General features: G+C 38.8%; 2 protein-coding genes across 4 annotated transcripts in view; both read right to left on the bottom strand.

Moving 5' to 3' along the window:
• LOC129437413 (protein Atg16l2) overlaps nucleotides 1-4,474 on the bottom strand; it is a 41,566-nt gene extending 37,092 nt beyond the window's left edge. Inside the window, exons 1-5 of the mRNA XM_073863264.1 lie at nucleotides 4,128-4,474; nucleotides 3,677-3,746; nucleotides 1,814-1,874; nucleotides 1,216-1,289; nucleotides 272-523 (exon numbers count right to left, since the gene is read on the bottom strand). Of these exons, the coding sequence (XP_073719365.1) occupies nucleotides 272-523; nucleotides 1,216-1,289; nucleotides 1,814-1,874; nucleotides 3,677-3,746; nucleotides 4,128-4,263 (593 nt within the window). The 5' untranslated portion in view covers nucleotides 4,264-4,474. The remainder of the gene's footprint in view (nucleotides 1-271; nucleotides 524-1,215; nucleotides 1,290-1,813; nucleotides 1,875-3,676; nucleotides 3,747-4,127) is intronic.
• Nucleotides 4,475-5,039: 565 nt separating this feature from the next.
• The window catches only part of wdr62 (WD repeat domain 62), a 31,793-nt gene continuing 10,995 nt past the window's right edge, over nucleotides 5,040-25,837 (bottom strand). Inside the window, exons 10-32 of one of the 3 annotated variants that reach the window (XM_073863529.1) lie at nucleotides 25,545-25,697; nucleotides 25,299-25,462; nucleotides 24,849-24,940; nucleotides 22,854-22,979; nucleotides 22,706-22,776; nucleotides 22,292-22,413; nucleotides 22,121-22,196; nucleotides 18,211-18,322; nucleotides 18,043-18,106; nucleotides 17,825-17,947; nucleotides 17,253-17,392; nucleotides 16,985-17,042; nucleotides 16,615-16,882; nucleotides 15,181-15,335; nucleotides 12,276-12,397; nucleotides 12,040-12,165; nucleotides 11,633-11,744; nucleotides 11,386-11,476; nucleotides 10,835-10,901; nucleotides 9,363-9,443; nucleotides 8,440-9,141; nucleotides 6,248-6,342; nucleotides 5,040-6,003 (exon numbers count right to left, since the gene is read on the bottom strand). In XM_073863529.1, the coding sequence (XP_073719630.1) occupies nucleotides 5,758-6,003; nucleotides 6,248-6,342; nucleotides 8,440-9,141; nucleotides 9,363-9,443; nucleotides 10,835-10,901; nucleotides 11,386-11,476; nucleotides 11,633-11,744; nucleotides 12,040-12,165; nucleotides 12,276-12,397; nucleotides 15,181-15,335; nucleotides 16,615-16,882; nucleotides 16,985-17,042; nucleotides 17,253-17,392; nucleotides 17,825-17,947; nucleotides 18,043-18,106; nucleotides 18,211-18,322; nucleotides 22,121-22,196; nucleotides 22,292-22,413; nucleotides 22,706-22,776; nucleotides 22,854-22,979; nucleotides 24,849-24,940; nucleotides 25,299-25,462; nucleotides 25,545-25,697 (3,366 nt within the window). In that variant the 3' untranslated portion in view covers nucleotides 5,040-5,757. Of the gene's footprint in view, nucleotides 6,004-6,247; nucleotides 6,343-8,439; nucleotides 9,142-9,343; nucleotides 9,444-10,834; nucleotides 10,902-11,385; nucleotides 11,477-11,632; nucleotides 11,745-12,039; nucleotides 12,166-12,275; nucleotides 12,398-15,180; nucleotides 15,336-16,614; nucleotides 16,883-16,984; nucleotides 17,043-17,252; nucleotides 17,393-17,824; nucleotides 17,948-18,042; nucleotides 18,107-18,210; nucleotides 18,323-22,120; nucleotides 22,197-22,291; nucleotides 22,414-22,705; nucleotides 22,777-22,853; nucleotides 22,980-24,848; nucleotides 24,941-25,298; nucleotides 25,463-25,544; nucleotides 25,698-25,837 lie in introns of those variants that run through there. The other 2 variants (XM_073863530.1, XM_073863531.1) reach the window with 2 other exon arrangements.

Here is a 25,837-nt window from a genome sequence, read left to right as displayed (position 1 = left end):
TTGTCCGTTAAGGGCTTCTGTAGAAACATGGTGGTACAAAATGGCGACTTCTATGTAAGGTGACCCTCTTTGTATGTAGATAAAAACGTCTCATTCTAAGGTAATAAACACATAACGGATCATTATAAAAAGGTCTTTATACACCTCTTATAATATAGTTTTGTATATTATTATGCATTTCTGTCAAGAGATCCTTTTAAAAATTACACACTGCACCTTTAAAACATACAAACATTTTAAATACTCTAAACTGAATGTTATGACCTCTGACCTCACTCTCCTCTCATAACGATGGTTCATGCGGACAGCAGCCTGCTGTTTCGGTCGAATCATGCGTTCCACGATATCAGAACTGCGACTTTTCTCTTTCCGATATGTTTCCTCCATGTGGCGGTGCTTCTCCAGCAGGGCGTCATATTTCTGTTTCAGGAGGTGATTCCCTTCCTCCACCTCTGCTACGTGATCTTGAAGAGTGCTGTGTTTTGATGCCACAACACTGAGATAGTTTTGGACCTCATTCAACCTGATAACCAAACCAAACCCTTTATTAGTGATGAGCTACAACAACATGACACTTTTCCAACAGTTGCACTTGGAGGAATTTGATGGATAAATGATGGATATCTGGCCCGAGTTGATAATCTGTGCTTATAAACACCTTTAGAGGAAAAGTTTTGGAATCTTTTTATAAAATATGTTGTTGATTTATAGTGTATATCTTTTTAATGGAGGGAAAGAGATATTTAGTGAAATGTCAAGAAATCTGTCCATCAGTATGGACTACATTAAGAACCAGATGTTGGTTTCTAATCATTGATAATAACTTTGGTAAAAATCCAGCAAGCAAATTAAAAGACGTCCAAACACAACCCAGACATCTAGGCTAAACAAGGCAAAATTTGAGCTGTCAGTGAAAAATGAATAACTCTAAACCATAGCCCCAAAATTAATAAAAATAAATAAATAAATAATTGAAGCCAAACAACGACATGCAACCAAATTCAAGGTTATTTTGGCTAGAAGTGGGTTACTCATAGTCAGACTATATCGGGTCTATAGTTAACCTAGACGGTGAAATGACACCTATTGCTTGCTGGATGGATTTCCTATATTTTGAAATGATTTTCTTTAACTGGGTTGTAGGAATGATGTTAGTATTGACAGAAGTGACAGAAACTTCCTGTTTTGTGCAACGAGAGAATAAATAGGTTTAACTTGGTATGTTGTTCATCAAGTGTGGCTTCCTTTATCTGAATTCTTTGCTGCAGTTCCACCACTTGGTACGCAAGCTGCAAGAAAAAAACTGATCAATCGTAAAGTGATAGTGTTACTGTATAAAAACAAAGTAAGACAACCTAGAGGTTTTTTTTACTATTAAATATATTTCCACAAGATCTCACATTATAAATTAGCTTTTGACTCAAGTTCAAGGACTTTATACTGATGGCAGATATGAAGCAGGTTTTTTCACGTTACCACATAAACTGTTTTCCAAATCAACTCAGAACAGCTTCAGAGCAAAATCAAGATGTGTTAGAACCGGTTATGCCTGAAATTCAGACTACCGTTGGCTGTTCAAGTGCAAACCAGCTAATTTATTTCCCCAATTTGTGCCCCAGCTGTATGTAAATATTCACTAGGCTAAAGATGGAAACAAAATTATTTAAAGGACTTAATTGATACAACATACTTGGCTAGGACTAGGTTATTCACACTAGTGGGTTTGCTGGTAAACATGTTTAGTTAGACAGATAACTTTGCATTTATTAAACCTTGATCCAAGGTTTTTCTCTTGATATGCATTTTCTTTTACCTCACCAGTTGTTGCCTTTAAAGATGCCAAAGTATCCTCAGAGGAAGGGACTGGTGAATGTCTGCATGGACAATGAAAAGCAATTCTTAAAGATCATTCTGAGATCACAAAAGACAATTCCTATTGAAAAACAGATTTTAATCAAATTGATACAAAAAACACTACAGGGGTAGCAGTATTATGGTATAGTATAGACGGTTTCAGCAGTAACAACATAAACAAGCCGCGTCAACACGTAACTTCCGCTAAACTCTGCTAAGAATACATACAACGAAGTACTTTAAACGTAGTTTATTTATATAACAAGCAAAAAAAAAACACATACCGTATTTTCCGGACTATAAGTCATACTTTTTTAATAATTTGGCGGGTCCTGGAACTTAAGTTCAGGTGCGACTTATACGTCAAAATTATTTCATATGAACCAAGGGAAACCATTACCGTCTACAGCCGTGAGAGTCCGCTCTATGCTGCTCCTGTATTCATGTAATTCAATGGATTCAGTGATGCAGAATGACTTCAGGAACTTTATGAACTTGATTTGACTTGTCGTGTTAATTTAGCCTATTCAGCCTTCCAGGTATGTTCTGTATGCAATTGTGTATCGTGTAAATAACTGTTTATGTTACTTTAACATGTACGGACATCTATTCAGCCTGCTTTTCTGTGTGCTATTGTTTAGTTGAATAACTTGCCTTTCCAGATTAATTGTCTGTTCTTCGGCTTGGATTTTGTGAAATCTTTTTATAAATAAACATGACGTATAGTCCAGTGCGACTTATATATGTTATTTCCTCTTCAAAACGCATTTTTGACTGATGCGACTTGTACTCCGAAGCGACTTATAGTCCGGAAAATACGGTAGATTACCTAGGAAACCAAAACATTTGTTATTTTTGTTGAGGTATTTGTTTAAGAGTTCAGTTTAGCAAATAGTCAGACCATTAAACAACTGAAACCGGAAGTAAAGTTCGGACCAGACACGTATCGCGTCACCACATGTGCGTCCGATGAAACGGTCTATAGTTTCAGATGGTTTGATATACATCATAGAATAATTAGCATATTCATAAAGCTTGGTTTTTACATGACGCTACAAGGTATTTTACATTACATTATGGTACATATCCAAAAAGATAGACTGCACATCCATCCAGGCCTGCCCGGGGATAAGATGCTGGGATAAGCGCCAGTAAGAATGGATGGATGAGGGTTGTTAAATTTTATTGTTCCTCTCCTCACTGATCTTAAGATACTAAAACAGAATAAATACTACAAATGAAAAAACAACTAGGTAGGTTAGCTGAATATCTTAAAAGCCCATAGACATTGCCAATAGTTCATACTGCACTCTCTTAACAAGTGGATGCCAGAAGACCAATGCATTTTCTACACAGCTTATACCTGTTGAGGCAGGGAAACACCCTAAACAGGCCAGTGCCAACAGTTAAAGTACAAACATCTAAAGTAACTTAAAGGGATAGTTCACCCAATAATGAAACTTCTGTCATCATTTAATCTCCCTCAAGTTGCTACAGACCAATTTCTTTGTTCGGTTAAATACAAAGGTAAATGTTTTGGGCAATTTTTGTAAACAAACATGTTGTGACCACCATTGACTTCCATAGTATTTGTTTTGGAAGTAAATGGTGCTTCTCTTTTCTGCTTGTTTACAAAAATCTTTTGGGTGAACTATCGCTTTAAGAATTAAGCATTATTTATTTTGACTAAATCCACATTAAATTAATTAGGGATTAGATCAAATCTGTAAAGATCTGATCAGGTGGCAAAATCTTTTAAAGGTAACAAAATCATGCTACAGTTTACAGTTACAGTAAATCAGATTTGATTCATTCATGTTACCTTGTTCCTGTTCCCAGAATACCTTTGGCTATAAGAGCTCTTTGTTTGGACTTCTCCAGCAGACTGTGATCTGTGGTAAATACAGTAAGAGAAACTATATTTAAACATGCTGCAAATAAAGATGATGATCATAACATCTGATTTTTAAAAAGAGCCCAGATGATGGGCTTGCATGCATCTCACTTGCATGACTCACTTGCATGAGTTTTTCCGTTTGCACCCAAATGTCAACATTAACAAAATTAACCGATACTTCCTAATGCACACTAACTTTTCCCTTATTGTACTACATTTATTGCAGTTTATAAATCCCCAATAAACAAAGAAAATAGGACACTCCATTGTAAATTCTTAAGACATTTCTTGACAGTCCTATCACTACTGTATTCATAATAACAGTTCCTTTCACAGGAAGGAGAACATGACCAAAAATAAATATGATAAAACTTACATGACTGTATAATATCCTGAAACACAATCGTCTGTGTCACGTTGCGCTGTTTCAGCTGTCTAATAATGTGACGCTTCCAGGTTTCACTCTGTTTAACTTCAAAGTTTCTCGCGCATTCCGACGCAGCCATGATCATACAGAAAAACAACAATCTGCTCTCGCAGACATAATTCGTTTATATCCGCGCCGTCAGCTACATATTACAGGTGTGTTTTCCATTCTGATGAAGCAGTAAACTTCAAAATCAGTTGTGGCGAAGCTGTACGCGCTTTAACGCGACGCGTCTGTGTAGTGACTGTAAACACATGTAGGAAAACGCCTGCGTCAGCTGCTGAAGATGACGAATGTGTTCGAATTCATGCGCAGACAATTTGGAAACTTATGTCAAAGCCAATCGGAGTTTGACGTCAAAGTACCGCGAGAGCGATTCGAAGGCTATGCTCTCGCGGTACTTTGACCGGTCTGCGCAGCGCAACACGATGTCAAACCCACCGATCGTCTCAAAATGTGGAAAAGAATATCTAGAACGGTGACGGTCAGTGTAATAGGCTTGCATTATCTTTTTTTAATGATTATTATTTATATACCAAGTCTAATTGATGTTTCCAAATTTTAATTATTCCTTATCGATTTAAATGCATCAAGTAAACAAATGTGGCTGGAACTAATAACTTATTTGTACTGTACAAATTACTATGGTAAGAAAATAAATATATAAAGAAATGCAGCTTTTTGGAGCCACTAAACAACCCCTGCTAAACTAAATGTAGTTTGCCTTTAAAAGTTGGTTAAATGTATTCTAGTCTATTACTTTTAACACTACATTCAAATCATTTACACACTTCTCACTTCATGAGTAAAGTAGCTTAGTGACTAAGCATACTGTTAATACGTAAAAAAATGCAAGAAACACATATTTAAAATGTTTAATAATAAAATAATGCAAACAAACAACAGATTAAAACATATGTACAAAGTAAACCCAAGAAGTTGCCTATACATTTATTATGAAAGAAAAAGATTGCACATCAGCATAAAAAGCATAAATAACACACCAGTGACAGCAAATTGTGAGTCACCGCCTGACATTTGACAAATGTCTAAAAGTCAGTATTTTTAAGGAACACGCAACGTAACGCAACACTTCTTAGTCAGTCTGCGTGGTTGTGATGGCACAAAATGTGTAAAACTACAAATATCTCGATTCAAACAAAACAGACCCTGAACACCAACCGTAGTACACAATTCATAATTCAACTTAAAATAATAATACTGTTTTAAACTGTACACATTGCTGGCCTGCAAAGTTTGCTTTGATAAATGCCTTAAAAATATTTGAGGACAAAATTGATTATGAAGTGTATGTGACCAAATACACTCGAGCACTGAAATGTAGTGTGCAAAGATTCAGATACTGTATACAAACAAATACTCAGTGTTTTGAAATGAATTAAACATTATTCCTAAAAGTATGAATTTACATTTTTATTTAAAAACTTAATAAAAACAAACATTCAGGCGTAAAGTAAAGGTGCTTTTGGGAATATCCCTTCAGAGGTTTTTAGCCAAGCGCTACACAATTAGGGCTAAAAACCAAAGGCAAATTAATCTGATATATGAGACCGAGCAGTTACTCGAGCACGTGTGCTCCTTTTTCAGTCATCCGCAGCAAGAGCATCTCCGAGTATTTCTCCAAAAGAGCAACAGTCCTGTCATCTCTGAGCTGGCGTCCGGGAGAGTCCTCCGGCACGGGGCGGCCGCTCTTCTTCTCCTGTGGGCAGAGGGAGTTTAACTCGCTCTGTACACCCACAAATGCCTCCTGTAAAATGCTCTTCATCTGTTCCTGCTGTTCAGATGACTCTTGCGTGGAGCACAACTACAAAACATAAAATCCCACATTATTAAATGGCCTAAACAGCATGTTTGATGTATTAACTGTCAAGTAACATTTGCTAATAAACTGTACACAATAAAACTTTATAAGATTTTATTACACATCCAATCTAAAAAAAAAACTTGACTAACATTTTAATTGGACTAAGTGTAGTATTATTATAACATGGGGTCATTAAAATCAGCAACAGACTTGACAGAGAGGGTAACAGGAAATAAAAATCAACCTTGCTATAAAAGTCGGCTGCTTTATGGATTGTGTGCCACAGTTCATTCACCATCTCCTTACACATCTGGACACTCAACGTTTCTCCAGAGAAACCTAAAATTTACACAAAAGAAAGAATTATTATGTGACAGGTTATAAGCCCCATACACAGATCAGCTAAAATTGGTTGTGACTTAAAGGTGCAGTGTGTAGCCAACGCCTCAGTCCACAGCTCACCCCTCCCTTTCGAAATGCATAGAAAAGCTATGGTAGCCACCACAGGACAGACATGTCATTGTCTAAAACAACATAGTGACAAAATGTACTGTATAGAAAAGTTTGTCCATTTAGGGCTACTGTAAAAACATGGCTGCGCAAAAAGGCCTGCATTTGTATGCAGATAAACTTTCTTTTAAATGCCATACCAGCTTCTAAGGCTATATTCATGGCAAGAATAAAGTATAACTAAATAAAGGAAGACTAGAAAAGACGTTTAAAATGCATTTCCTCTAAAAATCTTAAAACCATATTTGGATGCGTATGTAGATAAAAACAGCATATTCTAAGGGGGAGGGCGTGCACATCAAAACCTTTATGCCCACGGCCGGCGCATGTTTTCAATTGATTCCAATGGAAACACTGCATTTTTCAAATAAGCCAGTGCTCGGCGGTTTTTCCGTGCTCGGCGCGGAGCGTCGCCAATTGAAAGAGATTTAACTTTAGGTGAAAAGCTCCGCTCGTCAATGTCAGTTCTCACACGGCCATCCAATGACAGTGGAGGAGGGGCGGGACAAGTATCACAACATCCAACCGGCTCACAGCTCAAGTATCACAGATAAAAAGCGCTCGGCTGAAAAAACAGCTGGCATTCGGTGTCCTCCAGGCGTTTAAAAGTTTTGGTGTGCACAACCCTTAAGGTAATAAAAACAATACAGTTCTTTTTGTAAGGTCATCATCCCCTACTGATAATATAGTTATGTAGATTATATTGCATTTCATCGCACTTAGTTAAGGAATTTACGGGAGTGGCACATGTACAGGAATCCGGTGCAGTGTCTACAGAACTGAACAACTAGTTTTTGATGAAGTATTTAAACGTGCATCATGGACATAACTGGTCTCTCTTCTGAAAAAATAAGTACCAAGATGGGGAAAATGGCTTTTGTATGCACAGTGCCGGAAATCACAGAGGTACGAGCGTTTGCTTACTTATGTGCAGATTTTTTTTGAAAGATCTGGCAACACAAGACCATGAAGCAATCAAGGTCCACAACTGAACGGTTAGGGGGACGTGTAAACCAATAACCAAAGCATTTAAAGAGTAACTAAACCCTAAACCAACTTTTTTTAGTTAATGATCTGTAAGAATGGGGCTTTATTAGTGCTGTTCATTGATTTTAGTAACTTCTTTGACATTTGGATATAAAGTGTTTCAATACTACAATATATGGTGTAAAAACGTCTGGTGCTGCCCTCTTTAGGTTGAACGGTGGCTACTGCAGTTGAATTTTCCTAATGGATGTTGGGTCTAAAAAATACCTTGTGAAGCAAGCAGGTTCAAGCTCACCACGCCCTTGTTACAGTTTTACCACACACTTGGTACAAGCTTAGTTCGTCCCCTCTATGTCTGTTGGGGTCTGCCCACTTTTCTTGCATTTTTCAAATATTGCCAGTGGGTGGAGTCAGGCTCTGACCAGGGGTTTAGTTACGCTTTAAACACGGCTGAAAATGCCAGGCAGATGCAAACTGTGGGTGCTTGCCAGTGTATCTTTGGCCAAGTGCTTGGTTGTTATGATACTTGGATTTTGTTCATCAGTCGTGGTATGAAGCGGCAATTGGTTGTTGTGGTATATGTCCTGCCCCTCCTCCACTGTGATTGGACGGCTGAGTGAAAAGTGACATTGCCGAGCTAAGCATTTCACCCATTTTCCAACTCTGGGCGCTTAGTACAGACAAAACCAAGCGGCTGCTGGCGTTCATAAAAACAAGCAATGTGCCTCCATTGGAAACATAAAAACCACAAAACAGACGAAAACGACTTTGTGTACACGCCCCCTTAGGCAGCAAAGAGACGTGGACAACTGGGCGACAACTATTCTTGCAATTGTGTGTTTGTTGTTATTAATCTAATTTCTCTTTAAACAAAGCCTGTGTATGAAACGCATAATGTTGGTTAATAAATTGTATGGCAGTGCGTGCACAGTACGATACCTGGATCTTCTTGTACGCAGTCTTTTGTTTCTGTGTTTTGAGAGTCCGAGTTGATCACTGAGGTCGGACCTGATGTCTGTTCGTCCTCACACAACTCTGAGGCCAATTTCTCCTCGACCGTGTTGTCATTGATTTCTGATTCTTTAAAGTTCCCAGGACACACTTCGGACCCAGTTGAAACTCTGTTTGTGGCCTTAGGAGTCAAACTCTGCTCAATATTATTGATCTGCTGTCGACACTCTTTACCCAGTGAACGCATTTCTGTTGGCGTCACCAAAGCCTGTCGACGTGGAGTCTCGGTCTGCTCTACTTTTCCCAGACGGTTCTTGAGCGACGCAGGTGACAGGCTGACACGATCTGTGGCACCGAGGTCCAATCGAAGAGCTGCCCGAGCACTGTGGTTACCCGGGGCACGAGTGGAAAGGGCTGATGTTGAATGAGAATCAGGGAGGATGTTCTCTTTACATTGCTCTACATTTAGGTCTAAAGTCAAGGATTGTATGATGGTCTCCTCAGACGCACAAACGTTCATACCCTCCACCGAGTTGCTCCGGGACATCTTGGCACGAGAGCTGGCAGTGGGACCCATGTAGCTTTGGCTGCAGCGTCCTCCAGATGCCTCACAAGCATTGCTGGCTGATTTGGTGGTGATGGTGCTGACGGCATTTTGGGATTTGGACTGAATGGTTTTGTTTGTGATTTCTGAAACAGCAAAAACACAATTATTTAACAAGGAAAAACTCATAGGTCTATATCTGTAAGTTGGCCAATCAACCGCTTAAGCAAGAAAAACCACCAGGAAACAGAAGCCAAGAAGTTGCAGATCAAAAAAGAAGACCATCAAGAATTTCACGTGAAATCACTCCGACTTTGTGGATTTAAGACCCCAGACACTAAAACCCACCCAACACCGTGTCACAGACCTCCTAGAGCACTTTTCCAGCGGTACATAGATAAACTGCGAGAAGATTTCCGAGCAGATATTGAGGAACGCTTCTTGGAAACTGGAGAACAAGATTTCAGCAGATGACACATCAAGCGAGAGATCCACTACATATCTCTCTAGCTTAAGCTTGTGTACAGTACACAAGGTGTAAGTACTATTGCTGTTTGTTTCAGTTTAGCATTAGCAGCTTTAGTAAAAACAAGTTTGAAAGCAAGATCAATTCTAACATGTCTATGCAAATTTGAAAAATAAATGAATAAGTAAGCTACAGCCATATTCGGACGTGTCTAGATTTCCCATAATATGTTTGCGCAATTGGTGTTTATACAAATATATTTTGCCATTTTAATCCTGTTGGAATCTGCTTAAGCCCTATACGGATTCAATTTGTTTTCAAACAACGTTTGAGTCACAATTCTTGGTCACCTGACATCTGTCATTTCATGTATCGGTGTGGACGGCACTTAGATTATCACGTATCTTACCGAGGTGGGAGTGTCTGTTTGTATATGTGGGCATTTCAGATCACATGTACTGAAATATCAAAACTTGAATGGTTTACTTAAGAAACACTTTAAATTACATTTACACAAACAATAATTCAATAATTGTGTAAATCTTAGTCATGTGAATTTAATACTAATTAAATCAATGTACGTGTAAATGTTTTTTAAAAGTGTTTCTCAAGTACTTCATTTTACATTTTAAAGTTTGGAGTATACAAGTTTATTTTATTGTTTTTTTTTTACCATACGTGATGCGTGTATTCAGAACACGTGATGATCTGAAATGCCCAGACTACAAAGCAGACACTCCCACCTTTGTAACATACATAGAGATCTTTGTCCCGTCCAAATCAACACATAAAAATCACAGATGTTGGAAGATAAGAACTGTAACAGAGTTCTGGCTGTTTGTTTACACAACAACAGCATTTTCAGGTTCTGAAAAAACAAACTTTGATGACTTGCTGCAAAGTGCTTGTTTTTGAAACCGTGTAAACTATGTAAACGTGAATCTGTAATATAACAATGACATGTGCGCATGTGTAAATTCAGTCTATAGGCATGCTTGAGTGTAACCAAAACATCAATGTCGGCCTACAGGACTGTGTTTTTGTCTAGGGTCATCTACCTTATCGTCCATATAAACATGGCTCTTGCCATCTTGATTGTTTGTATTTATCACTCCGTAGAAGAATGTGGATGTGCACAGACGCGCAGCGTTTCTTTACAAAGTAACACTGCCGTCTACAGGCCTGGCACGCATTTTAGTTATCATGAATCAGTGTAAATGTGCGTGTTTTTGTGTGCATGTGAAAATTCATATGAAAAACATTTTTTTTTTCGTTTTTACTACATCATTGTCATGTAAAACTTCATTTAGAAAACTAGTCATGTCCGAATAGGGCTAACGAAGACTAGGAGAGAAGAGTAAGAGATGACCCACCTTTTTTCTCACCCTCTTCCTTAATGCTATCCGTGCCACTGCAGTTATGTGAAAGCTTCGATTTAACCTTTGAAGCATAATAGATAAATTAACATCTTACAGACAACAACAAATCTACCAGAGCATGGCTCTCTAAAGGAAAAATAAAGAGTTCAGATGCAAAACCCTCTAAGTGCATCTGACATGTTTTTTGTAAATGAGCATTTTTTGACGGTTTATGTCTAAATGACCAGAGGCTGGGACTAAGCAGGTTTGAAGCGAAAGCATTTGATGAACATTATACGCGCCAAGAGCAGTTCGTTAATAATATCATCATCTTATTTTTGATGGAGGTGGTGTTTAGAGGCTTTTGCATTCAAGTTCCTCAAAAGCTAAACTTAAAAATCTTTCCAGATAAAATTACCAAGATTGTATGGGTGGGGAAAGATAACATCAACTAATAAACACATAGCCCATGTTTCCTCTAATAAAGAGCCCTGCTAAATTCTTTTCACTCAAAAATAAGTCACATTACAGAATTGAATTATAATGCAAATGTCATGACACCATACCGTTGTGCAATCCAGTGTCTGACAGCTATCAGTGGATTCATCTGGTATACTGGGCAGACTGGCGGCAGGTCTGTTACCAGTCCCTACAGAACTGAATACAAACAAATATCACAATTACACTACAATTACTAAGTCAATTGCCTTTCGTTGCATTTAAGGCAAATGAAGGGTTACTTGAGACAAACGTGTGAAGAGTAGCATCTATTGTTTGAGGAAAGATGAGAGACAGAAGATAATGTTGACTCACCGGAAACGACCCTGAAATCGAGAGAGGAAGCGTGTGGAGATACTTAGACGTGGATTGAGGAAGTGACTTTCTGTATTGGGCTGCAGACCGCTCAGATCTGTGTTGAAGTTCTCTGTAAAAGGATACAAGCAGCAGATATAATGATCATTAGCAGTGAAATTACAAAGTTATCACCAGTGACTAAAGTCCTTTTCAGATGTTTGCTAAATATAACACTTTGATACGCTTAGCTGATGATAGTAAACATCATTTGAAGTGAAAATGTTTATTTACTCTTTATTAATTAACTCTGTTCTGTAAAGCACCTAAAATTATTATTTTTTTTAATAATAAAGTCATTTCTGTAAGACAAAATGTTGAGTAAATAAAATATATTTGGGTCAAAGAGAGGAAGATGCATCTAATACCATTAGCGGCCACAGCCATAGTGTCAAAGTGTTGTCGAAGCAGAGTCCCAGATTCTTCTTCATCCTCTATCTCCTCAACTCCTGAACTTCCTGTGGAGCTCACATGACTGAGGGAATCTGTGTCCACTACACAGGAGAAAAACAGATGCACCTTTAAGGAGACGTTCAGCTCTTCAAGGTGTGTTTTACAACCTATATATGTCTGTCTATAGCATCCTGTGTGTAATTTAACTCACGGTCATGGGGTTGATCGCTTTGGGAGGCCGGGCTCTCGGCTGAACAGGCGCTATCTGGGCTTAGCTCTTCTTCCTCAGGGTCTTCACCTGCCCCCTCACACAAAGCTTTAACATCAAACTCTCTGCAGGAAGGAAAACAAGTGTATTCAGACAGAAAAAATGCTGACTATAAGGGATCATATGTAGCCCGGTTTCCCATTCAAGTTTAAAGTCCAGTTTGAAAGCACATACAGAGTAAACTACACAAATTGGAAACACATTAACAGACGTATTTACAGAAATTGCTGGAGATAAAGACCCTGTACAGCATAAATCTAACTCAATACAACCCAGTCAATTAGTCAAAAAAAAATTCTGATTTTTACAGAAGTCCCCCCTAAGGTCATTTTAACATTCACTTTGCCAAGACTGGAGTTTGGGAAGTAATCAAACTCTGGATCTGGTCAAGTAGATATATAAACTATAGTGTTGGGCGATATTGTCCATAGTTAGATCATCTTACGGTCTTCCCTGTGAGATTGCAGATAAAAATTTTTTACTCATTTATCTATGACAAGCCACTGGTTTGGTGGAACAAAAACTGAAGCTCCTTTACTTTAAATGCAGCTGGCATTACTGTCACAAGTCACGAGTCACGACCACAACCTTCTAAACCAGAGTGGCATTAAACAGAGTGCATCACTGTTGCCCACTGATGTCTGAGAGCTTTCTGACCCCTGATTGACAGCAACGCAACTCCCACGTTCAAGGCCCAGAAAGACAGTAAAGACATTGTTAAAGTAGTTCATGTGCCTGCAGTGGTATAATCTTCATTTTTCAAAGTGACAAGGACGCATGTGTGTGTGTGTATATGCAAAAAAAAACTAAACATCGTAATCCATATGAACATACAAGCTCCTAGAACCAGAATGTGGCTTCATGGCGCAGACATTTTCAAGTTAACCATTCCAATCTTGATGTTTGTTCCTAGTCTCAGAATGAAATAAATAAAAATGGCTGCAGCATGAATTATTAACCACGTCTGCAATGATGTGCATAGCAACCGCAGGGGACCGTAGAACACGTTCTAAGTCACGTTTTCCACACATCGCCACGATTCTCTGATTTGTTACTTAGATTTAAGTGAACTAACATTCAGCCAATCACAAGTGAGCGTATGAAGCAATTATTTCTCATGCACATGCATGACAGGTCTGCTGGGTCACAATCTGTCTTGTCAGCGTAGCTCTCAATTTGCTTATTCATTGCCATTTTTATGGTCCGCAAGTTTTGCTTTCCATATTTGATCCCACTGGTGTTAGTTATTATATAACGCGAGACGAAAGCAGAAAGGTTGTCTTTGTATAAATTTATATGTTTAATAAATATAAATGCTGCGCTTTGTATCAAATCAATACATGACGCGATTTAAATGACACAGGGTGCTCCTCTAAGGGGCCAATCACACCAAAAGTGTTTATGGCAGTTGCAGACGCCTTTTTTGAATGATATTCTATGGGCAGGGAGCGTTTGCGCGTTTGCTGTTTATGCGCGCCGAGCGCCTTGCGGTTTTTGCCTCCAGCCGCAGCACACGCTTTTGAGGGAACGCTGAGAGCGGAGAAGCGCCCGACGTCATTCGCGTCTTTCCATTGTCCAATGGAATGAGGGGAGATGCGGGTCTTACGTTGTGGTGAGGGAAGTTTACAGTTGCTTTGAAGAACCGGAGCAGCAGGGGGTGCTTACCCTGTGGTCTGTGTGGGTCCTAACACCCCAGTATAGTGACGGGGACACTATACTGTCAAAAAAGCACCGTCCTACGGATGAGACGTTAAACAGAGGTCCTGACTCTCTGTGGTCATTAAAAATCCCAGGATGTCCTTTGAAAAAGAGTAGGGGTGTGCCCCGGCATCCTGGCCAAACTTGCCCATTGGCCTACTAATCATCCCCACATACTAATTGGCTATATCACTCTATCTCCACTCCACTAATAAGCTGGTGTGTGGTGGGCGTTCTGGCGCAATATGGCTGCCGTTGCATCATCCAGATGGATGCTGCACATTGGTGGTGGTGGTTGAGGAAATTCCCCCATTCATATGTAGAGTACTTAGAACAGCGCTATATAAATGTAAGGAATTTTTTTTTTTTTATTAAAATAATAATGACACAATTATATTAATATGTTTTAATAAAGATAGCGCCTAAAATAGCCCCTAACGGAACATTCACACAGGGCGAAAGCGTTAACGCTTGCCGGAAGCCTTGTCGTGGCCAACAGCCAATCACAGTGGCCGCGACACATGCTCCGGTCTTCCAAAACGTAATTGGCTGGCTCTGCAGGTTATTTGCATAAGGTGATCTGATTGGCTGACGCACACGTTGCCGCTTGAAAAGTTGCACTGACGCGGCGCCGACGGATCCACAATTCAGTTTGGCAACGCATGACGTCACCCATTAAAAGTGAATGGAAAGCGTCAACGTATACGCCCCATGTGAATGTACCGTATATCTTTCATTGACTCACCTCATTATTTATTTAAAAACAACAGCCAATAGCAAGTCTCCATCAGCATACCTGTCAATATTTTTATAGTTTGTTTTAGAAGTAGGCTAGTTCTTCTGTTAAATACTGAAAAAATACTATTCCAACTGTCCAGTCAAATCAAATCTGTCATAAGGCTTTACCTGACATGCTTTTTGATTATGAAATAATATTATTAACAAAAAGAAGGAAAATAACAGCGCCATGCATATTATTATCATTTTCATTATTATTACTTTTATTATTATTATTATTAAGAAAGAATGTTAATCAGCATTTATTCAGAAAAAATGTTTAGCTAATTTTTGGTGGGGGGTGCAGTGCAACTTATGGATAGGGGGTTACAAGCCCAAAAAACGGTTAATATTTGAGTTATAAGAGGTTTACCCTTCTCCAGTAGACAAGGCAGTGCTGTTGGCTGGGTATAAAATATAGGCGGTCTTCTCTAGTGAGCTGAGCTCTGGAGCAAAGTTCTCCTCTCCTTGTGGCAACTGCGTAAAGTCTGGCCCTTGAAGTGAAGACCCAAATCCACCTGTAGAGACCTACAGCAAAAAGACAAAAACATTTATATTTCATAATAACACATACACACACACGTAGTTTGTGCTATATAGACATAAATACCACCACAAATTGTGTAGTTTTCTAGGCTACGTTAAAACTTAAACAATGTAGGGAAAAAAATCCTGTATGCTTTTGAAATTGAAAGTACTCGTGACAACACTAACATCAAAAAGATCTGCATTTACATGGAAAAGCTGTATTGTGCACACCAGGCCAGTAAATGACGATGAAACACTACATGTCTTCTACAGAACAATAAATACAACAATCAAAACATCAAGCAGTTTTGTTCAGACAGTCGACAAGGTTGGTTTATTACTACATGTGACCCTTAACTATAAAATCACCAAATTTTGTAAACTGTGCTGAAAATGCATTAACAAACGCACAAATACAGTCCTGCAGTGAAACTGTTGTTTTGGTTATACTCGTGCATGATATCATTATCACAGATTTGCAGTTACATAGTTTACACGTAGAGAACAAGGCTTTAAAAACGTGCACTTTCAAACACGTCAAGTGTGCGTTTTCAGGACCCCAAACTGGCGTTGTCGTGTAACAAACAGCCAAACTGCATATAAAATATTCCCACTGTTAAACGGCCCCTTAAGAGTTGTAGTGGTATTTTTCCTGGTGCAAAAATCCCAAAGTTTTACAATGGAGAGCATAGTTGAGGTAAGCTAGGGTTATAAATGTCTTCCAACTGCACTTTCTAAAGGGCGATTTATAGTCGTGCATAAGTTCTACGCCGTAGGCTATCCGTAGCCTGTGCGTAGCCTGACGTGCACCTCGCAGAAATTTTAACAGCGCGTCAGTTCTACGCGGACCGCAAGTGCTGTGATTGGTCCACCAGAACCCCTCCCGTCAGGTAAAAAAACTGCGTCATAGGTATTTCCGTTTGCGACGGTGAAAACAAAGATGAGCCAAGTTGGGGAGTGATTTCACTCAAACTGCAACGAAAGTCGCTGTTTATTTACTTCCATCATTGCTGGTCTTCTCAAATCATACACAACAAGTTGCTGTTTCTTCTTCGTTTGTGTGTTAACTTGCCAAGCTTCTTCTCTGGCAATCGCGCTGCTACTGTGGTTACACGCTTGAATACTGCCTACCAGCGGTTTGCGCGTGTGTTTGCACGTCGACGCGGAGGACGACGCAAAAGTATAAATGAAAACCGACGCTGAACCTACGCACCACTATAACGAGCCCTTAATTCTTAAGCAGTTACTTGGTCATTAACCTGCCCTTCCCATAACTTACACGGCAAATTTTATCATCTTCCTCCAAATCATCATCATCTAGATCTTCATCCAGCAGACTGTCCAAACTTTGTGGATGAAAGTGAGAGTCTTCCTCATCCTCTTCTTCTCCCACGGCTCTACAGGGGGTGTGTGAGAGAGGAAGCTGCATACTCTTCATCTCCAATACTGTGCGGATGGCTAGTGGATCTGACTGCACCGCCCAGCGGCCCTGTGGCTGATACTGCGCTCTGCTGGCTACACCACCATCGTTTTCACCTCCACCCAGTAACGGCCAACAGATCAATTGGTCAAAGGTTAAAGAGGAAAGGCCATGACACATGCAGTCAAAGGTTAATAAATGGCATTCAGGCATTAAGATACATACCAGTCTGCGGACCCACATGGGCATTTTACCATTGGTTTGAAGCACCACAGGTTCTAGAGATACTTAAAATATAAAACAGAACAAGTCAATATTTAACTGTATTTATATTCATTTCTTTAAATGATAGAAACATATTCAATATCCTATTGGTTTTACAAATACATGCACTGCAAAAAGTACATTTCTTAGCATTTTTATTGGTTGTCCAACACATAGTTTAGATATAATGCTAATTTGGCACAAAAACAGTATGATAGGGACTATCCACGCACCATCGGCAGAGTCAAGCCGGTCAGGAGTGCTGCAGTCCTCAGTACCATCTTCCTGATTGTCTTTGGGCATCAAGCTGCCCTCCTCTTCCTCCTCCACACGAGGTGGTGCACTGCAAGGCACAGCGATGTACGTCTCTCTCCTAAACACAGATTCAACCCAAAGCAGAAGATTATTCAACAGCTGGAAGAAAGATTTCCTCCATTTCTCCATTTCCTACACTTTTGAATGAACATGAATGCGTTTCAGAAGTTCGTTTATTCATCAACTGAATCAGGGTTTACACCAATACCTCTAGGCTGTTTCTGAAGAAATCGAACTCTATATTGCTTATAGGTGTCACTTTCGAATTGTTACTTTCGATTGTTTATTAACATCAGTTACTACAAATACCCAAATATGTATCTATATATTTATAAATAATAGTCTAGGTTTAGAAAACCAAATCCAAAACGTGCCAAATCCAAAAACCTCCATCTCGAATCAAGAGATTATCGTATCCTGTGTTGTGTGAACGAAGCTTGTGTTTAAAAAGCAAGTCTCATGTAGCTTGCATGAAGTCAAATGATTGTACCTGATGGTTTGCTCTTTACTGGGAACTCTTTGAAGCCTCAGGCCTGACAAATCTTTCCTTTCAGCCAACTTCTTCCTCATCGAGTTGGTCATCTGTGAGTCCAGTCGCCATACAAACACACAGCTGGACATAAACACACATGCACAAAGCATGACTTAAAGCCAAAAGACTATAAAAATGTCAATTCTGAGTGGCATTGACGCGTTTATTTGATTTACCTGTCACCAGATACAGTGATTAGGTGCCTACAGTCCTGGCTGAACTTCATACCTGTAACAATTTCTGTGGAGGAAAGTAGCAAAATTTGCCGATTATTAAAGAAAGTCCCACAAACTATATCATTTTGAAAACATTAATCCAAGTTAGACTAAACAAGCTAATCTTACCCGAATGACCATATAAGGTGGCTACACACTCTCCTGACTCATAATCAAAGATGCAGATATTTTTGTCTGAACAGCTGGTGGCCAAAAACATCCCTGAAGGATCCAATTGGACCTGAGGGCAAGAACACAACAACTTATCTACAGACACAAATTGCTTTAACATCATGTTAGTCTATAGTTGGTTTCATAGGACGCACGTGCGTTGTTGTGGCTACGTGTCTGGTCAGATCTTTACTTCCGGTTTCTGTTTGTTTGATAGTCTGCCTAGTGACTAAACTGAATTCTGGAACAAATACCTCGTCAAAAATAACAAACGTTTTGGTTTCCTAAAGAAGGGAGACGGCGATCATGAATCACCGCTATGTGAGAGAAGGTTTGGCAGCCGGTTTGTTGTTGTTAACATTGTATCCACACTATTCCTGAGGTAAATGCGGAAGACGCCATCTTGAGCTCAGATGGGTAAAACTTCCGGTGAGCTACTACAGCTAATAGTAGTCCTATTGCGAGGGATACGAGTCTGCCATTTTGACTGGCATTTTAATGCTTATGAAATCCAGGAAGATCGGCATAATTTGTGCAGTTAGGGGTTAACATAATAGATGATACAAACGCAGTAAATCTTTACAAAACAATTGTTTTAACTATAATACACGCACAAGAACTGAATGTTTATGTGGCGCACGTGCATCTATTAACTGTATCCACACATCCATCCAGTAAAACCTTTCATAGAAACTGACAGTGAACAATAAATACAATAATTATTCAAAAACAACATATTATGCAGATAAAAATATGCTGATTTATTTATTCTGCTACTATATATTATTACAAAAATTAGATTACAGTACATAATATATAGCCTACGACATTAACTGCTTATTAGTTAATGTTTATAATAGTTCGTGATGTGTTACGCATACCGTTACTTTTGTTGTTTTAAATGAATTTTTTAAGCAAATAATTTCATAAGCTCATGTCTTATTTACTGTATAATATTTTCATAAAACGAAAACTGAAAACATGTAATAGGAGTTTAATATGTTTATTATGGTTTGTTTAAATAACTTACATTGTATTGAATGAGAAGCATAAGTTACTGCTGCTGTCGGATCGCGTGAAGCTTGATGTGTACGGTAGTCATAAAAACTCGATAAATCGATTAAAAATTGCCGTTTAAAAAAACCTCACACCAGGGACAGTTGTGACATTTTAAACCATCACCTGAAACGTTTAAAAACAAGAAGTCTCTGTATATTCCATGTATTAAACACTCGACTGACTGTCCCACTGTAGAGATACGGCATATCTCTGTGCTTTTATTTGCACATTGAAGATCCGTCACCCCCGAGGAACAACATGAAACGATTGAATATATCTTGATGTATCAGGACACTTCTTAATTTCATCCTCACACTGGTTCATACATGAAATTATGACCGTAATCATCATGGAAATCGACGGCTCTGGTCCAGTGACAGTACGCGCCGGAAGTCGCACCCACAATTCGCGCAAAGCGTCATGGGGCGTAGGAATAGTGTGGATACATTATAGTACACATTTTACACAGCAACATTAGCTCAGTGTCATTTTTATGCCCTTTAGCTATGAAATATGAACTAAGCTAATGTAATTGTTGTTTATTTAAATAAAATAAACTACTCTTAAAGGATTATGTTTTTTTCTTGAACAATTTTAAATTGCAAGCACGCACGTACACAAAATGTTAAGTAAGGGATAATCCACGGCTAGCCATCCATTAAAGGGTTTTAATGCACGACGTAGAGGCGAAGAACCACCCGTCACGTTGCCTCTGCGAAGTGCATTAATGCATGGCCAGCCGTGGATTATCCCGCTTATACCTAGGAGGCTATTTGTCAAGTTAAAGCTGTAATTAATGTTTACAGTGTCATTTTTTAACAGACTGGTAAAAATTATGGTAATTTTCTTAAGTTAAGGCTCACACTGCGTCCGCTTTAAATAAAGTAGTGCCATTGTATTGCTTTTATTTAAATGAATTATCACATTTTATTAAATTCATTACTAAAAGAAAGAGACAGAGAACTGAAAGAGAAGTACCCGAGGGAGAGAGAGAGATGCGTGCGCAAGTTACCTGTGTGCCTCTTCTTTACAGTATATCCCCTCGTTGCTAACTTAATAATTCTTTTATTGATTTATTAAAATAATTTATGAATGACAGGCAACACTGACAGTGACAAGGCAATCTTTATTTGAACTAATCATGTCATTTGTTTAAATGAATTATGTAAAGTGTGAAATAAAACCGGCGTCTCTAACCACGATTACTATATAGGACACATTACATTTATTGAAATGCATTACATTAAATGAAACCAAAAACAAACAGTTGGAAATTTCGAAGCGATGTTTTAAAGGAGAAGACAGAGAACTGAAAGAGAAGGACCACAGAGAGAGAGAGAGACGCACTTTAAAGGGAAACGCACACACCCCTCTCTCTCTCTCTGCAAGTGTAACTGTGTTACTATGGTTACCAATGTTTATAGTAGCGGATTAATTTCTAACTGCAATCAACTGACTGGAACTACCTGTGCATTAAACGGTTTTAATGCACACCTTCCAGCCAATCAGAATCGAGTATTTAAACAGACCATGGTATAAATGTGTATATTGCTTTCTGCTACATCTAGTATAATTTAAAAACAAATAATTTAAAATGATTTACAAGTTACAAGAAGATTAGTAATTATTAATCATGCCAGTGTTTAGGAAAACATATAATAGGTACGTTTGATCAAATAAGTATGCTAAATATATTTTCCTTAATTGCGCAAAACTGTTATAGTAAAAAAGCTTTAGTGTGCAGATGGTTATTTTGGAAATTATGTGCTTAAACTGGACCTTTTATGCACATCCCGGGTGCAGAATTGATGCGCCCAATCATATTGAATGCACGTGCCTAAATCGTACTGTGCTTCCTGGGTGCAGAATTGATGCACCTGAATCATCTTCACATGAGAATCCTCCCACCGCAACGCAAAGTTCATAACAGTTAAAACACAAAGCGGATAGATGCATCATGTGCTCAGCACAAAGTGAATTACATCCATCCAACAGCTCACCAAGACTTGATAAAATCAGATCTTTAAATAGACTACAGTTATCTTGTGAGTGCGTGTGTGAATGATGCGTTGCATCCGTCCGCTTCATCAGTGGATTAACCCAGTTGTGATAAGTTACAGAGTTTCTGTGAACTTAACTTAAATAGCTTTAAATGTGCGTTTGTTCCTTCACATGAAGCTAACGAGTGTATTAAGGACTTTGAATATAGCTTGTCAGTAACAACCACGGGTAACACGCAGCATTGGAACTGGATCGGTCCCGTTGGTTCGATATCCGATCCAGCCAAAAAAGCCCGGATTGGCTCCGATATCCAAAATATCGGATTGGTGCATCCCTAATTCAAACACCTGCATTTCATTTCCAGGTAATCGTGAAGACTTTGATTTTTCAGGTGTGTTTAATTAGGGTTGGAACTAAACTCTGCAGGAAAGTGGCCCTCCAGGACCCAGGGTTCCCCACCCCTGCTTTACAGTGTCAGTAATTATTAAAGAAAATTCTGTGTGGATTTCTACCGAAGCTTTGAAGTATATAAAAAAAATTGTATTCGGACCACAAGCGACAAAGACCAATGGCAACAGAAAGTGGTTGTGTCCAGCTACAAGATAAAGCTGAGAACAGTTCATCTTTATGCAGTGGAGTTCACATCATCTGTGTCTTGTCATTTACTGAGAGTACATATTGTTATTCATTTGTTTATAGTTGTTACTAAAACAACCAGAATTAGGATTGGCTCCTAACGTCCTCAATGATAAAGACTAGAGACACTTTGTGCATGCGCAGTTAAATGAATAGTCACACACACACATACCTTGAGCAGAGTCCCATCATCATTCAGGGAGCCTTTAAAGCACTTCTTCATTTTGCCACTCCTCACATTGTAAACTCTGAAAAAGAGGAACACATTTTGGAAATTAAAACCCATATGACAAGGGCTCAATAACTGTGAAATCTGACTAAGACATCTCACACAAAGCTTTACCTGATGTTACGATCCTGACACGCGATAGCAGTGTGTGTACGTGTGGCATCCAGGTCCATGTCATACAGAGTCGTCTTCTCCACTATATGATGAGATCGTGAAAAGTTCAAACCCTCAGTGGTCTTTTAAGAGAGAAAGAAAAGAAATAGCTGTGAGAAATACTAACAAAGTATAACATTTAAATATAAAGGCATAAAAAGCAATGCAAGACCATGCAGCATTAACCAATAAAACAACATACTACTGGATATAACCTAAAACGTACCCATCTATATAACTACACACTGTTTGCATTCAAGTTTACTGCCATATTTGCATAAACACTGTTAGCCATCTGCCAGTGTGCACTGCAGGATTGAACAGTAACACAAAAGATAAAGATTAAGCTACAAAGAAAACCAAGGTGGCGCTCACCTTCTCAGCAGATCGGAAGTAAATGCTTTTATCAGCGCCACAGCTGACCATACACACCTCTGAATTCAGTCCTAAAAAAAACATACATGGGCACATGATAACTATCGGAACAGACAGCAGATCTTAGTTATGTCTACTCTTAACTCACCCGTGAACTTGATGGCAGTGATAGAGGCTGAATGATCGTAAACGGTCTGTACAAGGTGATAACTTCTCTCCATGTCAAAGATATGAATGAGTCGATCACGACTTGCTGAGGCCAACAACTGCAGACCTGACACAAAAATAAACACATTAAACATCTCCAATTCACCTAATCTGCCTGTGTTTGGACTGTAGTAGGAAACCAGAGTAGTACCTTGAGTAAACCCTCCTTAACAGGGAGCTTTAGGAGTATAGTTTGTTTTATACATGTGCACAGTTGAATGCAGATCCTTGCAAAGCACGGTTTATTTGAGTCGTACTTGTACACAGACATTCGGCCTGGGGTGTGCATACTATCTGATGACAACATTTGCATCGCAGGCACTCTATGTAGACCCTCGAAGCTATACCAAAATCCAGAGGGCGCTCTCGTGCAGAAACTCCATTTGTGCCACAGAAGACTATCATTACAAAACGCTATTCCAGAAAATATCTAGAGGCATATTTACATCGCTGTTCTTCAGATTGTTTAAGGGTATTTACAAGATAATAAAGAATATTTTGAATGATTGTGTTTGACGAGTGTTGCTTTTTTAAATGCCCGTTATAAACGAGTCAAACTCGTAGTGATTTTAGATCAATAAGGACTTCCTACTGATCACAGAGCCGTAGTACACACACACAGGCTGTGCATGAAACACAAAATCGGATAATTGCGATTAATAATCGATTTCAGATTATTCAGATTTCGATTTTTAATGGGAACGCGATGCATCGATGCACATGCCTTGTGTACTGTGTTGTGATGTTGCACTTTACATTCTACATGAAAGCTATTGAACTGCAGTACTGTTCATTTTGTTTAAGTATAGGTATTTATTAATGTAGTCATGCGTGTTTACTTTTAAAAATGTATCAAAAGTTGATTTTTGCATTTACGTAAACAGAGAAATGCAATTAAAACCCTTTATTTCTTCTTAAAGTCTCGGTTGTCTAAACATAGCCCATTAAGTGTTTTTACATTATTATATATGTCATCAGAACTTGACTAACTTTATTCTTACATACCTAGTTATTACAGGGTTCCCACAGCTTAGTTAACTTCAAATTCAAGGACCTTTTAAGGACTTTCCAGGTTTAATACCCTCAAATTCAAGGACTAAATGTGGGGACACATTTCAAGTGAAAGCAAGGTTACATCGTGTTACCTTTTGAGATACTTTGTTACAATTATTTTTTGAGGGAACTCGCGCTGCGTCACTGGGGTGACACATTGGGGAGGTCTTAAGTGGTAAGTGCGTCTGAATGTGTATATGAAATTCAACCAATGGTGAGGCTTAACGACAAACACAGGGTGACGTGCGAGCAAGGAAGTATATCGCTATCTGAAATATTGCCAAAGACGGCGTTACAGGGACGCAGGAAGTATGGCAAGGGAGACGTAGCGTATCCTTCCCTTCTCAGGGAACAACAGTTACATACGTAACCCGAGACGTTTTCATGTGTCAAACACAATTATGCAAAAAGTATGAATTTTGGTATGAATCCACATTCACATACAGAAGATATAAGCATTTAAAGCAAACAGTTTAGCACTTGTGCTTAAAAGGCTAGAGATTTTGAGATATTTCCTACACTAGACTAGATTTTTTCCAGAAAAAAAAATTCAAGCACTTTCAATGACCTGTATCTATGTATGTATATTTTCAAAAAATTCCCAGGGCCTTGAGTTATTTCCCCCAGATTTATAAACTTTCAAGGATTTCAAGGACCCGTGGGAACCCTGTATTACAATTCACATGCAAGTAACCCATTCTCCCAATTTATGTTCGAGGATTCTGCTCAGAAATCATCAGTCAGGATGAATAGACAACAGCTCTGCTGGCTTATTGTGGCTTTTTTATGTTTTATCAACCTTCATTTAAGAAGTTCAGTGACTGTTAACCGCAAAGTAGAACAGACATTTCTAAAACAGTGAATAAACACACGGCCAGCTTACCAGTTTCTTTTGGGGAGAACGCCAGACACAAAACCTCTGAATCATGGGCTTCGATTTTTGTCAGCTCATCAAGAAAGTGCAACCCAAAAATTCTGAAGAAGAAACACTTGATTTACTATTAAATTGTTCACAAGGTTAAGATTAAGATTTGCCAGATAGGACTTTAAAAAGTTACATTTTTGAGCTACTTGCTCAACTTAAACCGAAACGGCACTATAGTACATACATAGTTAATATTAAACTATAAAATGAATACATTGATACATCACTTAAGTTTATTAGGGTTAAAGACATCCACTATGACTCCTGTATTTTAAACTTTAAATCCAGTAGCTTCTCCAGAAGCTGACACATAAAACAATGCTTGAATTAGGACATCAAATCAAAAAGTTAGTTTGGGCCCCGTTGGACCCCATATTCAGAAATGTTGTTGTATGCAATGCATCTAACCTCAAGTTCCCATTGCGATCTCCGGCAGCCAAATGTTGTCCATCTGGGCTGACACCCATCACCCTGATGCCAGATTTACTATCCTGGCTGCTTCCCTCAGCTTTCTCAGCCTCAGCTTTGAGGCACTGTGTGTCTTCATCTACATACACAATCCTCATGAGGTCCTGTAACACACAATAAACAATTACGATACGGCGTTCTGATGACAAGCTCCTGTATCAAAGTCTAGTGGTATCAAACTTATACCTGACTGTAAAGGTTGTGGCGATGGCCAAGTCCTTGGCTGTGACTCTGAGGTGACTCAGATTTCCAAAGGCGAATGGTGTTATCTGAGGAACAGGTGAGGAAAGAGCCAGGAGACAAACACGCCGCTGATGGATCTTCTAGCTCAGGGTAAGTCTGCATCAAACAGAATTGCATTAATATAATGCTTTCAAATTGATTTGTTTTTTATTAAATGAAAGGTAAAGCAAGTAGATTGAACTTATGCAGTGTAGTAGTTTTTTCAATGACTGACTCTTCATACATTACATTTTTAT

Source organism: Misgurnus anguillicaudatus, chromosome 24, assembly GCF_027580225.2.
Source record: "Misgurnus anguillicaudatus chromosome 24, ASM2758022v2, whole genome shotgun sequence".
Lineage (NCBI taxonomy): Eukaryota > Metazoa > Chordata > Actinopteri > Cypriniformes > Cobitidae > Misgurnus > Misgurnus anguillicaudatus.
Note: the sequence above shows the minus strand (reverse complement) of the source record. Positions and strands in the feature narration are given on the sequence as shown.